Source organism: Cottoperca gobio, chromosome 16 (assembly GCF_900634415.1).
Source record: "Cottoperca gobio chromosome 16, fCotGob3.1, whole genome shotgun sequence".
In the NCBI taxonomy this organism is placed as follows: domain Eukaryota; kingdom Metazoa; phylum Chordata; class Actinopteri; order Perciformes; family Bovichtidae; genus Cottoperca; species Cottoperca gobio.
Window position 1 is genome coordinate 4,320,755 of NC_041370.1, and position 12,729 is coordinate 4,333,483.

Genomic DNA, 12,729 nt, shown 5'->3' on the forward strand with positions numbered 1-12,729 from the left:
TGTGTGTGAGTGTGTATGTGTGTGTGTGTGTGTGTGTGTGTGTGTGTGTGTGTGTGTGTGTGTGTGTGTGTGTGTGTGTGTGCTGAGCGCTGAAATTAAGTTGGGCTGTTATCATCTCCCACTGCCTCCCTCCATCCCACCTCTCTGTCCTCTCAGTGGCAGGTCCATGTAAGTTGCTTAGAGCCACATCATTTTCAGGAGGGTCGGGTGGCAGAGTTTTGCTCCCCCCTCCCTCCCTCCACCACCCCTGGCCATTCACGGCACTTCACAACTGGATGAGCAAAGCGGCAGCGGCTACCTACCGGGCTCTGTGATTGACTGCGGCGCTGCTGAGCGCGCCTCTCTGTATCGGTGCCGTGTTTATTGCTTCTTTCACCTTCGCCGTAATTGAGTCCCTTCCCCATGCGAAATATGCACCGTCAGACGGGCGGATGTGTGTGTGGAAGGAATCCGTCAGGGGTGTGTGTGTGTGTGTGTTTGTGGGGAGCTGGGAGTTGACTGACAGCCTACATAACTCAATTCTGAGGAAACCTGATGGCTGTATTCATGTGTGTGTTTATGCGTGTGTGTGTGTGTGTGTGTGTGGCTGTCACTAGTATATATGTGGAATATGCGAGTTTCTATATACACCTCGGAGGAATTTTACAGATGAGAACCTGGCATATCTCTAAAAAGGAAGGTGTGTTTATTGAATTGGAAAAAAGTTCCCAAACTATTTGAGAATATATATATTTCTGAGAGCATGTGCTTGCTTATGCACAATTTAGGCTAAGGCTCAGGCTGAGCCGGTCAGGAGTGTGTTTGGCATGACAAAAACGCCAGGACAATGACGCATGTGTATGTGCCTGCAAGTGTGAGCAGAATACTACTCAGCCTCTTTAAAACACACACACCTACACATCAGCACAGGAGACTGTAAAATGGCCAATATGCCAAGAACAGTGAATCATGTATATATATATATGTATATATATATATAAATAAATAAATAAATAAAGGATAAGTGAGATGAAGTGCCACAGAGGTTAAAGGAGTGACATGGAAAACATGGAGGAGAGTGATAAAGTGTGTGTTTGTGTGTGAGTGATGGCCTGAACAAAAGATTGGTAGGAAGCAGATGAGGTAATTAAATATGAAATATGAAATATTAAGGAGCTAAACTCTGCTGCAAATACAGGAAAACAAAGTTATGCACAGGCTTCAGGAAAAACAAAAAGGAGTGAGGAGGGGGAGAGAGGAGGGTGCTGGAAGGGAGGGGGGGGGGGGGGAGAAGATATAGGGTTTGTTAAAAACAGTCATGGGAGCAGGAGAAGGTGGGTGGGAGATGAATGGAGATGGTTGGGGGGACTGCACGGTCTCTGAAGTGCACGAGCGGTGAAAATAAGCCTCCACCTCCAGAATATTGCAGTGCAGCACATAAGTAAAATGCACAGTTCAGCAAGCCCAGAGCAAGAGAGATGGAGGGAGAAGGTAAATCTGGAAGTACAGTTAAAACAAAAGGGGCGGGGGTGGGGGGGGGGGCATGGGCGATTGTCTATAAAAAGAAAACAAAAGTTTTAAGTTAAGGGAGGAAGAGAAAGTGTAACTTATTCTGAGAAACAAGAACAGCGGCGAGAAAAACAGATACGATATTGAAAATGAATCGATGCGGCGGGTGTAAATGAAAGGAGGGGAGCGAGGACAGAAGGTAAAAAACATTTTATCTATGCAAATGAAAAGTGGAAAGCAGAAGCACAGGCGTACAAGCTGGCCACCTGGGCCCCGTCAATCCTCCCGCTCTCCCTCTACCTCTCCACACCTGGCCCTGGCATCCCTATAGCCTGCGGCTACAATATAAGAGGCAGATAGGAAGAGGGGGTGGGAACGGGGTGCAAGCAGCGGGGAGGCAGGAGAGACAGTTAGCCAAAAGATCCATCAGCAAGCGATTCTGGCAATGAAAAGCCCCCCTCCCCTTCACCAAAATCTGTCTTTCCAACTATACCCAGTAACAGTTGGAGTGGATTTATGCAGACACATGCACCTGGAGCACATAAGTGGAGGGTGTGCATGGACATGGGCATTGGCATTTAAGTAGCAACAAGGTTAGACATAGGAAGACACACAGGGAGGGAGGTATGGGAGGGAGGGAGGTATGGGAGGGATACAAAAAAAAAAAAAGCTTTGGAGTGATCATGGCGAGTACAAACAAAGAGACACTAAGTCACCGCTGAGGCCCTTGAACCGGTTTTCTCTGCAGGAGAATTGGGAGTGAGGGATCAGAGAGGAGGGAGGGGTTGAGGGGATAAAAAGAACAAGGTATACAGACAGCAGGGGGAGGAGAGGAGAGTACAGTGATCAAGAGCCAGAACAGGTTTTGTTTGAGAACAAAAAAAAAAAAAAAAAAGCACCGTCTATGTGAATTTGTGAATATTTTGTGTAACACAATCACCAGGCGAGTCCCTCCATTTGTCAACACTATCCCGGGGAAGCTCATAAAAAAGAGGCCAGTGAGGGTACATGGCATTTAAAAAAAGGCACAGAGCATCAAGACACAACACGCCGCAGTAAATAAGTTTGGAAACTCCAAAAGGTCTCGGCAGTCTCCAGAGTGCAGTGTGATGTTTGTATTCATGCATATGCAAATGTACGTGTGTGTGTGCGCGTGTGCGTGTGTGTGTGTGTGAGCCAAACTGACAACTTGCCGGTCTACTTCGCTGCAGATTTGTGCACACTCCTGTAACACGGCCAGAGACTTATACACAAGTCATCATTTGGGATCAACCTGCTTTTTAATTACCTATGGTTTATGTTTGTTTTTAATTTTCCCCCATAAGCTCATAAATCGCTTTCCCCAAGTGCAACTCAAATCCATCTCCATGGTAAATAAGCATCAGTTATAATTGCATATACAAGAAGTATGTGCTGTTACAAAAATACATTTGACCCCCCCCCCCCCCCGCCCTCCTCATGCCGTCATGTTTTTGATTGAATTGTTTGAGGAAGAATACGTTATAAATAAGAGATGATAAATACAGTGATGACAGTAACTACGTACATTAGTCAACATAAGTACAGCTCCTCCTTTACCAGCTGCAACATTAAAGTGATGCATCAATAACTATAATCCAATAATATACATTATTCTTTTAGATGCCAACACCTTTTACTTATTTTGAATGCAGGACTTTTACTTGTAGCAAAGTATGTCTACACTGTGGTAGTATTATCTTTACGCAAGTACATTATTTGAGTACTTTGTCAAACCCCTGGATAAATATACGATGATGTTCTTAAAATTAATCCACAATGTACACACACACACACACACACACACACACACACACACACTTTTATCTTATTTGAAAATATCAATTATCCAGAGTAAAGTGTATCCAAGAAAGTTGTCAGAAGCTCCTAATTATGCTTTGTTCCACATTTGGCAGCGTTATCTAACCAACAGTGACACATTAACTAGATATGGGCTGTGTCTCCTCTATTATGTCTGTTGATCAAATCCTGACGTTGATAAATTAACTTCTGGTCATTTTTGCAGACACTCACTTCCTCATATAATCTTCCCCCAGATTGTTAAACCTTCATCTTTGTTGGCAGCCTCAATTTCCTGCCTTACAAAGCATACATCACGTTCTTTTACTTCATACTGCCTTGGCATAACCGCAGATGCAAGCAATTTAAGTGTACAACTAATGTGATGCGGGACTCGTTTTATATATGTTTGAATGAGCACCAATTCAAAGCATACAAATCAAACAACCTTTAATATAGTCTTCTTTCACATGAGAAACCTGCTTCAAAAGTCTGTTTATCCTGCTGCACAACTACCTATACTGACTAAAGATAGTCCTGTTGCAGATCACACCGTTTCTCTTCTCATTCAACATGTGAGACGCAGAGCTGAAGAGCCGCTCGCTGTCCGTGCACATAGCTGCAAAACAGGTGATTTTTCTCTAATAGCCGGGTACGGTCACATTTCTTACAAACTTCATGTCGCTGCATGTACACTGCATCGCGCTGCTCGCACACGGCTGACGTTTTCAAAACCTGTGCGCTCTTACATCATGGAGTTGTGTCCAGCCAGCGGCTTCTTCTTCTTCCGAATCAGCAGCTGGGTATGTCAGCTCTGTCCGGGCCCGACCGCAAAGAGCTAAAACAACACTCAGCCGGCGCTAATTTGATGCGACACAACAGATAGATCGCCCATTGCAATCAGTGAATGCCATCTTATTTTCCTGATAGGACGATGGCATTCAACAAACATTGGCCATTAATGTATCCCTAATGTTAAGGATAGGAAAAGCACATTTATAAAAAAAAAAAAAAAAAAAAAAAAAAAACTAAATTCATTTTGGATCCGATATAAAGAGGAAACTGGAGGCTCGGTGTCTAAAGCAGTTGCTCTTGTAAATGTGAGGACAGATGGCAGCCATCTTGGCCCTTGGGAAGAGAAAAAAGAATTAAGAATGAGAGAACATTCCCCCACAGCTTTCTTTTATTGGTTTCTCCTGCAATAAAGTATGTTACTGTATATTCAGTCAAGAGGCAACAGTGTTGTGCTGTGTGTACTGTGCGGCTCTCCAAACTGTAAGATCTATATTACAGACATAAAAACCACTTGCTGTCCGTGGTTACCATCCACAGAACCCCACTGGCCTCTGCAAGCTGCTTCACAGCTCAGTTCACCAGTATGGCTCAGCGGGTGGCAGTTGCTATGAACCACGGTCTCTCCGCAACTGCACCCGATGCCTAAGGCCTGTGTCAAACTCCATCATGATCACAGACTGTACGGCTGTTCCACTCCTATACTGCGATGGTCGGGAAGGAGAGACGCGGCCCGTCTGCAGTACATGATAACATTATTCAGCAGACAGATGGACACGGATAGGAACACATGTGTAGACATGAGTCAAAGCACCGCTTCAGTCTGCTGGTGCACTTCATGGGAGTTGAAGGGAGAGGGGAGAGGGGGGTTCCTGTTAACAGCCATAAGGTGAATCAGCAGTCGTGCACTTAAATGCCCCTCCAGCCACACAGGAGAAAATGATTCCTGGTAGAGCATCAGGCAGAGCTTTCCTCAAGGTCGTTGGTGCTTGGCCACTTTTTAAGTGGCCTTGCCAACTGTAACAATCTCTGCAGGAACAATTGCAGCACCAATCCAATTTGGCCCGGCTTCTTTTCTTCTCTCCTCCCTTCAGTGCAGTCGGCTGCACGGCCTCACTTTTGTTTAGCCCTGCTGAAAGCAGAGCATGAATTGATGACCTTATGAATCTCTATAGAGCCCGGCAAATCATTACGGTAAATCTCGCCCTAGCACATTAAGCATGACCGCAGACTTATTCCCCACATTCTTTCCCCCTTTTCTTTCTCCTTTATATGTCCCTCTCCCCCCCTTACATGTGCTTGGGGGTCTTTGAGAGCGGCCAACTTCTCGAGGATTGTTTTCTTGCGCTGCTAATTAGTTGCCTATAATTAATGGTTGTTCAGGGTTTGCTAATGAAGTGGATCAAAGCTTACTAGTCCTGATGTTGAAGCTCTTGTCTCAATCCTGAGAAGGAGATGAAGAAAAGTCCGACAGAGACGAGCGAGAGAGAGAGAGAGAGAGAGAGAGTGGAAGGGTTTGTAGCAGCAGTAGGTTTTTCTTCTTCTCTCGTAGCTGTGTCAACAAACACTTGGCAATCTGAGTTTGATCTATTGGCAGCTGCTGTTATCACTTGTCTTTAGTTGGGCGATAGCATTTCGGTTTTTTAAAGTGCATACAGTGAAGCGGAATGTGCGGTTTGCTGTAACATTTGCAAAGATAACCCGTGATAATCTTCGGCTTAATAAAAGCTTTCTTTTTAACACAACGTCCCCTTTTTTCCTCCCAACTTCAAATGTTCTTTTAAAATGCTTTTTAAAATATTAATTAAAATGATCTAATCAGGTCTGATTACACGCTACAGAAAAGAACGTCCTTACTGGAGGTTTCTGCAACCGACACGACCACTTTATCGATGCCAGACGTGATCATGGCTCAAATGAATTCGCAGCTCGTGGGAGAGACTTTGAGAGTTTTCGAAGATGGAAAGCTCATCCGAGACCTCTGCAGCGTTGTTTTGTCCGCCTTCTGAAAATCTCCATCTGATTTCCCAGTAGATGCTTTGACTGGCAATTTCCAGCATCCGACAATCTCATCAAAGCCAACCTATTAATACCGATGATACGACGACGGATTCTAAATGGCAGACAGATGAATAGCCCCGTGCGTGTGTGGGTGTTTAATTCTCTGAGCCCAAGCGCTGCGCAGCTTCTCTGAAAGCGGGAGGACTGGCCATGAGCTGCTGGGAAACAATTTCAATAGTTGCTTGCTTGTGTGTGATTGTGTGTGTGATTGTGTGTGTGTGTGTGTGGGGGTGTGAGAGTGTATGTGCGTGCTGTGACCTCATCGATCACGACACCTGGTCTCTGCGGTGTGGTCACCTACACAGTGCTTGCCCTCTCTCCGTCTTTATCTCTGTGTATCATCATCCATCTCTTTGTCTCCCCTCCTCCTCCTCCTCCTCCTCCTCCTCCTCACCCCCATCCTCTTCTCACACCAGCACCCTGTACTTCTCTGCCTTGGTCCCACCTTCTTAATCTCACCCTTACATCCTTCCTCCTTTTTTTTTTGTTCTTCTAAATCCGCCACTTGGCACAGCAGGGGATTGCTCTCTCTCTCTCTCTCTCTCTCTCTCCCCCTCCCTCTCTCCCTCCCTCTCTCCCTCTCCCTCTCGTGTTGTTTTTATTTATTTTTTTACACCCTCCCATTTCAGAGCTGAAATCCTGCAATCATTCACTTGTTTGTTGGACTCCTCTCTGCCTGACTTTCTCCTCTGCTCTGCTCCTCCCTGCTTCACTGGTCTGTGACGCATGCCTGTGGTGCTCCCCCCCCGTCCTCGCTCTATTCCTTCACTCTTTTATACACTGTGCAGCCAGCCATCTCTCACTCTCTCCCTCTCTCTGTTTCACTCTACCTCCCTGACCCCATCAGTCCCCCGGTGCCCCTGCTAAGCCTGGTCACTCTTCATCAGCTCCTCCACTGGACACACAGACCTCCCAAGGGTAAAGGGAAATCGGGTCTTGTTGGCAACCTCCGTGCCAAGCCTTGACAGTTTCACCTGGGTTTAAGTCCTTAACTGATCCTCTTTACCCCTGGACCAGCACCTCATTACCAGCCATCCCCTCCGCTTGTCTCTACATCAAGTCTTCCAGATGGGATGTGTATTAGCCTCCACACTGGCAGAGTACACAGCTCCCAGCTCCTTCAATTTTAGGCACTTGCCCTTTTCAGCTCAATCAGCCTCTCTCGTCCAATCACAACTAGTGAGAGATCCGCCGCAGCGCCTGAGTGGGGATAATCACCTTGGTTACTGGCGCCACCGGAGGCCGCTGTCTGGTCAAGTTAGCTTCAGGCCCTGCGGGAGCTTGGGAGACAGGTGTCACTGCAACTAGGGAGGGTGTTCGACAAGCCAAGGGCCAAGCAGGAGGTATAAACGTTTACTCTTAGTCATGGAAACTGTGTAACCAATAGCGAGGAATGCTTACCCCATGGCGTTAGTGCTTTAATGTTTTTTTCAGAGTCAGGATCTCCTCTCTCTCCCTCCATGTCTGTTGCCCCGACCACAGTTCAACGTTGAATGGCATAAAACATTAGTACACATTGTACCCCAGTAGAAAGAACACATAGCAACTGCCTTTGTGTGTAGTGCCAAGAAGCAGTGTGGAGGGAATCGCTGTTTACTGATTTCACACTCCCGTGGCAAAGACAAATATACACCGAGAGGGGTCAGTGGCTGGAAAAAAGCTGCTGGCTCAGGGGACATCAGGTCACGGTATAGAAAGCTGCACCAGAGGAGGGCGTTTCTCCTTTGTACCGAGCCAATCGGATGGCATGGAGTTAAAAGCGCTGGATTGATTGGCAGGTCCTCTGATGCCAGCAAATGGAGGAAACGTCCTTGGCATCCTAGTGAGCATTAAAAAACTTCCGCTGCAAAGTTGGTGAAACGCCAGTTGTTCTCAGAGAGCGACACGTAAGGACGACATAGATCACCATTATGATAATCGCAAGCGGCACCGTCTAGGGAATAGTAATGGGAAGGAGATGAGGTGGCAGCTATAAAGAGTGTTTCTACATTAGCGCCGGCCTGATTAGATTGACAGAAAGTTTCACTAATGAACAATTAAACAAATGGTCAAATGAGATATAAGGCTTCAATTACCAATTGGTGTCTTTGTGTGCCGCTTTCCATCATTGTGCCTCATGCATTGTGTTTATACATGAACCTCTGTCAGACCGAAACACGGAGCCGTAAACAGGATGTGAAAGTGGACGCGCGTCAAATGATTTGACCTTGCCGTGGAAACAACATGACTTGTCATGTCTCATTTCTCTTTATTTCTATTCAAATCGTTGGAAAAACAAAATACTCTCTGGACTTGTATAATGCTGGAGGGGGTTATTGAGATGCAATCATTGTGTGAAACAGCAGTTCAAAACAAGGAGTTATGGATCGTATTGAATACTGGGGGGCAGATTAGCAGATAATCACTATAAAATACATCACCTGCACTAAACGGTGAGACTAGGAACTTCTTCTGCTTCTGAGTAATGGACCCATAAAAGCCCAGGGGAGAATAAAGCCAGCCCACACTAAGCTCTGTAACTCTCTCAGTCATGACTTGCCCAAAAAGCGACACAGACCAATTTGTTTATGGAGCTTATGTGTGAGCAGTTGCTCAGCTGAGATAGTGGGCCACCCTGTCAGGACCCTTTAAGACTGCATCGGTTGATCAAGCAGGGCCGTGCACGACAGCGGTAGGCAGCATTTTTTTTTTTTTTTTTTTTTAAAGAGGCTAATTTCAGCTCCTCTTGTGTTGACGGGCATGCCAGCACCGTCTGCCAAGTTCAGCTTGTCCAATTATTTAGACCTACAAAAGACAGGGAATCACAGAAAAGGAAAGAACTGGAGCACTGAGATGTGATTGTTCGTCAAGCTCAGATTTACACCGTGAACCAGCAGATGGCAGGCCAGAGAGCAAGGAAAGGAGGTCTTGCTCTTTTTAATTAAACTGTCGACAAGTTTATTTTATTTTGGGGCTAAATTATCCTCCAAGGTTTGGATCAAAGGATAAACCTTGGCTTACTGCGAAGACTTTTTCTACACATTAGAGAACAAAGAAAGACGCTGAAATAGCAAGCACTGCGCAATGTGGAAGAAGGTAAGAAGGCAATCTTAACTCTGGCATGATACAAATTGTGTCTGACAAACTGCAATTGGGCTCAGACAAACTTGCATTAGCAGTCCTATTCCCATGTTCAAAAGAAACTCTAATGCACTACGCGAGCTGTCTGTAGTGTGTGTGTACACGTGTGTGTGTGTGTGTGTGTGTGCATACACCAATGTCTGTGTTCAAGCGCGTCCATATTTTCAGTTTTTGTGTGTACAGCATTTCCCTTGATGTTTGTGTTTACACGGCAGGCCTCCCTTCTGTGACTCACAGCGACATTGATTTATGCATGGCCTCTGTGTGTGTGCTTGCACACATATACCAGCTATAATTGGTATTCAAATCTCCTCCCACAAGTACGTCCAACTGCTGCCGTTTTTCAACCGCCAGAGCCCCAGCCACGGTCCAAACAGCTTGATGGGGAACAAGCACAAAACGGATGGCTCTCATTGCACACATTCAAATAAACAAATGGAGGCGATTTAATGCACACAGCGATAATGAAGGTGGTAATGGAGGCATAGGAGAGGAATGGGGGGGGAGGTGGAAGAATGGAAGTGATGGAGGGATGCGTGGTAGCGATTAAGGGTGGGCAAGCAGCAGAGGTGGAGTGAACAGCATTTGTTACTGTACATGGGGGTTTAAGTTTGGCCCACAGCTGCTGTGGTTCAGCCACCCCCACAAAGCCATGCACTCAGTGCACAAACACACAGCGCTGACTCTGTGTGCGAGGGATTGTGTGTGCGTGTGTCCCTCAGGCCTGCCCGTCAGACAGACTGTGAAGTCTTTCTGCCTTTCTTCTCCCACTCTTCCTCTCTCCCTCGCTCTTTTCTGCCTTTCCTGATCCCTCCATCTTTCCATCCCTCTGTCTCTCCTTCGCTCTTCAAAGGAGGGCCAAGTCTTCCAGCCACGCCATCTTCACAGCACCCTCTCAATCTATCTGTCTGCTCATCCGTCTATCTACCCAATCAATCTGTCCATCTCTCTCCTGACATAATAACAACCCCCCATCGCCTCCCACCTTTTCTCTCGCCCCTTTCCTTTCTGCTAGATTAGTTTTGCCATTTTTCCCTCTGTGGGGGAAAAATGACCAAGACATGCTGATTTGTGATCACAATGATTTGTGTCACATGCTATCTGTGCAGGGTGTTCAGAAACAAACCATCTCTACACTTCCTTCTCTCCCTTCTTCCTCCATCCACCCCCTGCCTGCACCACCCCCTCGCTCCACCCCCCAGTCTCTCCTGGCCCCTGTCAGTGGCTAGATTAATGGCAGTGATCAGTGAGCAGCCCCCAGCAGAGGTTGCCTGCAGCTCAGGCAAAACCCTGGCACTGTAAGCAGCACAACAACACATACATAAAGCGCATTTACATGCAACACACAGAGACACACACACACACACACACACACACACACACACACACACACACACACACACACACACACAGTACTCCAGTTAGGCTGACATACAAACGCCTACACATTTATGCAATAATCAACCCTCCATGGCTAGAGGAGCAGACATACAAATAGATGCACACAAACACACACACACACACACACACACACAAGGGACAAAATCAATACCAAGCCACGGTGAGGTTGCGATGTGTGCAGCCGGAAGAATGGCTATGGAGCTATGGAGCTATGGAGCTATGGAGCAATGTTGCGCTCTCCATGTAAATGAAACATCACCACAACAGCACAGCACAGGTCTGACTGTGACATTGTCCGACCCCACACTTAACCCTTTCACTGCCCCGAGACAACGTAAACAAAAGCCCTAAAAGAGCACAACCACATGACACAAATCAATAAGGCAACATCGGTGTGTCCTCGTTGCCATTCCTGCTCAGGAATTTTATAAGGTTTGTCATGAGACTGTATTTTACCACATCCAGGCTAATTACCATGAGCATGAAGTTGCTCTGAGTCATGATTGAGCCTAATCCAAATCCCTATGTTTGCAGCAGATGCAGTCGTTATAGGATAGTGACCATGAAATAGATTGTGCCTGTAAGGGAGCAATGCAGGACTATCCCATACTGAGAGGTTCCAGTGGGGAGAGTAACAGCAACACAAAGGCACTGCAGGTGCCATTACAAAGCTTTGCAATTGATTGTTAAACGTTACTGTATCTGATAAGGTGAGGTCTCAAAGGTCCTTTCAGTGCCTCACACTGCTGCAGAATATAAAAGCAGTAACCAACACCACTGCTGGGTCTAGTGTGTGACACACGTCTGGTCCACTGCGGGCATTTGTTATGAGCTCTCATGTGGCTGTCAGAATCCACCAGAGCTCTCTACATGCACGGCTGTGTGGCTGCACATGTCTCATCCAGCAGCTCCGACACAATTAATCCCAAACTGTCCGGAGGAAACAATCAGAGGGCCGTGACGCACGCGGGTCAACAGAGCAGAGCGTACGCTTTTACTTTTATTTTCATTTTGACGTGGGGGGGTTTTTTCCAGCTTAAACATTTCGAGAAGTGGTCAACACAATGACTCATGCCCACATAGCAATACGGATGTAGTCCAGACTGACGCAATGGGATTTGATTCTAATTACCCTGTGGTGATAATAACATTAGCCCGCAGGATGATTGTAAACTGCAATAACTGCACGTGCTTTTGTCCCGCGCGGAGCTTCTCCTGCCCTTATCCCTGCTTGACAAGTCAGAATAAGCCCTCTTGCATTTTCTTAGAGGACTTAAGCAAACTTGCACGGAAAAACCACAACACGTCGAGGCAGCTGAACACTCTTCTCATTCACATCACACTCATTCACACACGTTCGAGTCTTACCCGTGCGCACCAGGCAGGCGACGGTGATGATGGTGAGAGGGACGCAGTAGTTCCACACGGTCGCGAAAGCCATCGCTGTCGCTGTTATTCCCCTCTGATCTGTTCCTCAGTATTCCTCTTCCTTGGAGAAATCAGAGTGACATGAACCCGCAGGTTCACTCTCCGACGGCTCCTTCAGTGTCTGTGTATGTGAGCGGTGAGTGCGCGCGCGTGCGTATTGTGCGCGGACGAGTGTGTGTGTGTTTAGTGAAGCGCTCAGTGCGTAGCGGCAGGTCTTTACATAGTAATGCTTCCTCCCGCACACACCCACTTTCTCTCCCTCGGAATGAGTGACTGTGATGGCTCTGCCGGTTTTTCTTGGTTACTTTACATTGTAAATATATTTAAAAGCTTGCCAACAGGGCGGGCCTGTGGGTTTTCCCGACCAATTGCAGAGAGCGGGAGCAGGTGGAGGGGTGTGCGGAAGAGAAAGATGGGCTGGGCTTGGAAAAGAAATGGGCTATACACGAGGAGAGTAGGGGAGGGAAGAAAGCCTGAATCTTCCAATTAATTGAAATCAATTCGCTCTAAATGTGATTGATAACCAACATTAATTTTCCGACACAAATAACCAATTTATTTCAAATTCGGTTCCACGGACCGAAGAGGATTTGAGGCACGATGATTAAGATGACGAGAATT

The 12,729-nt window shown here is 46.6% G+C and overlaps 1 protein-coding gene across 1 annotated transcript in view; it reads right to left on the minus strand.

Annotated features, from left to right (window-relative positions):
- cadm4 (cell adhesion molecule 4) overlaps positions 1–12,404 on the minus strand; it is a 114,157-nt gene extending 101,753 nt beyond the window's left edge. The window contains exon 1 of the mRNA XM_029450675.1: positions 12,049–12,404. Within this exon, the coding sequence (XP_029306535.1) occupies positions 12,049–12,121 (73 nt within the window). The 5' untranslated portion in view covers positions 12,122–12,404. The remainder of the gene's footprint in view (positions 1–12,048) is intronic.
- Positions 12,405–12,729: the final 325 nt, after the last annotated feature.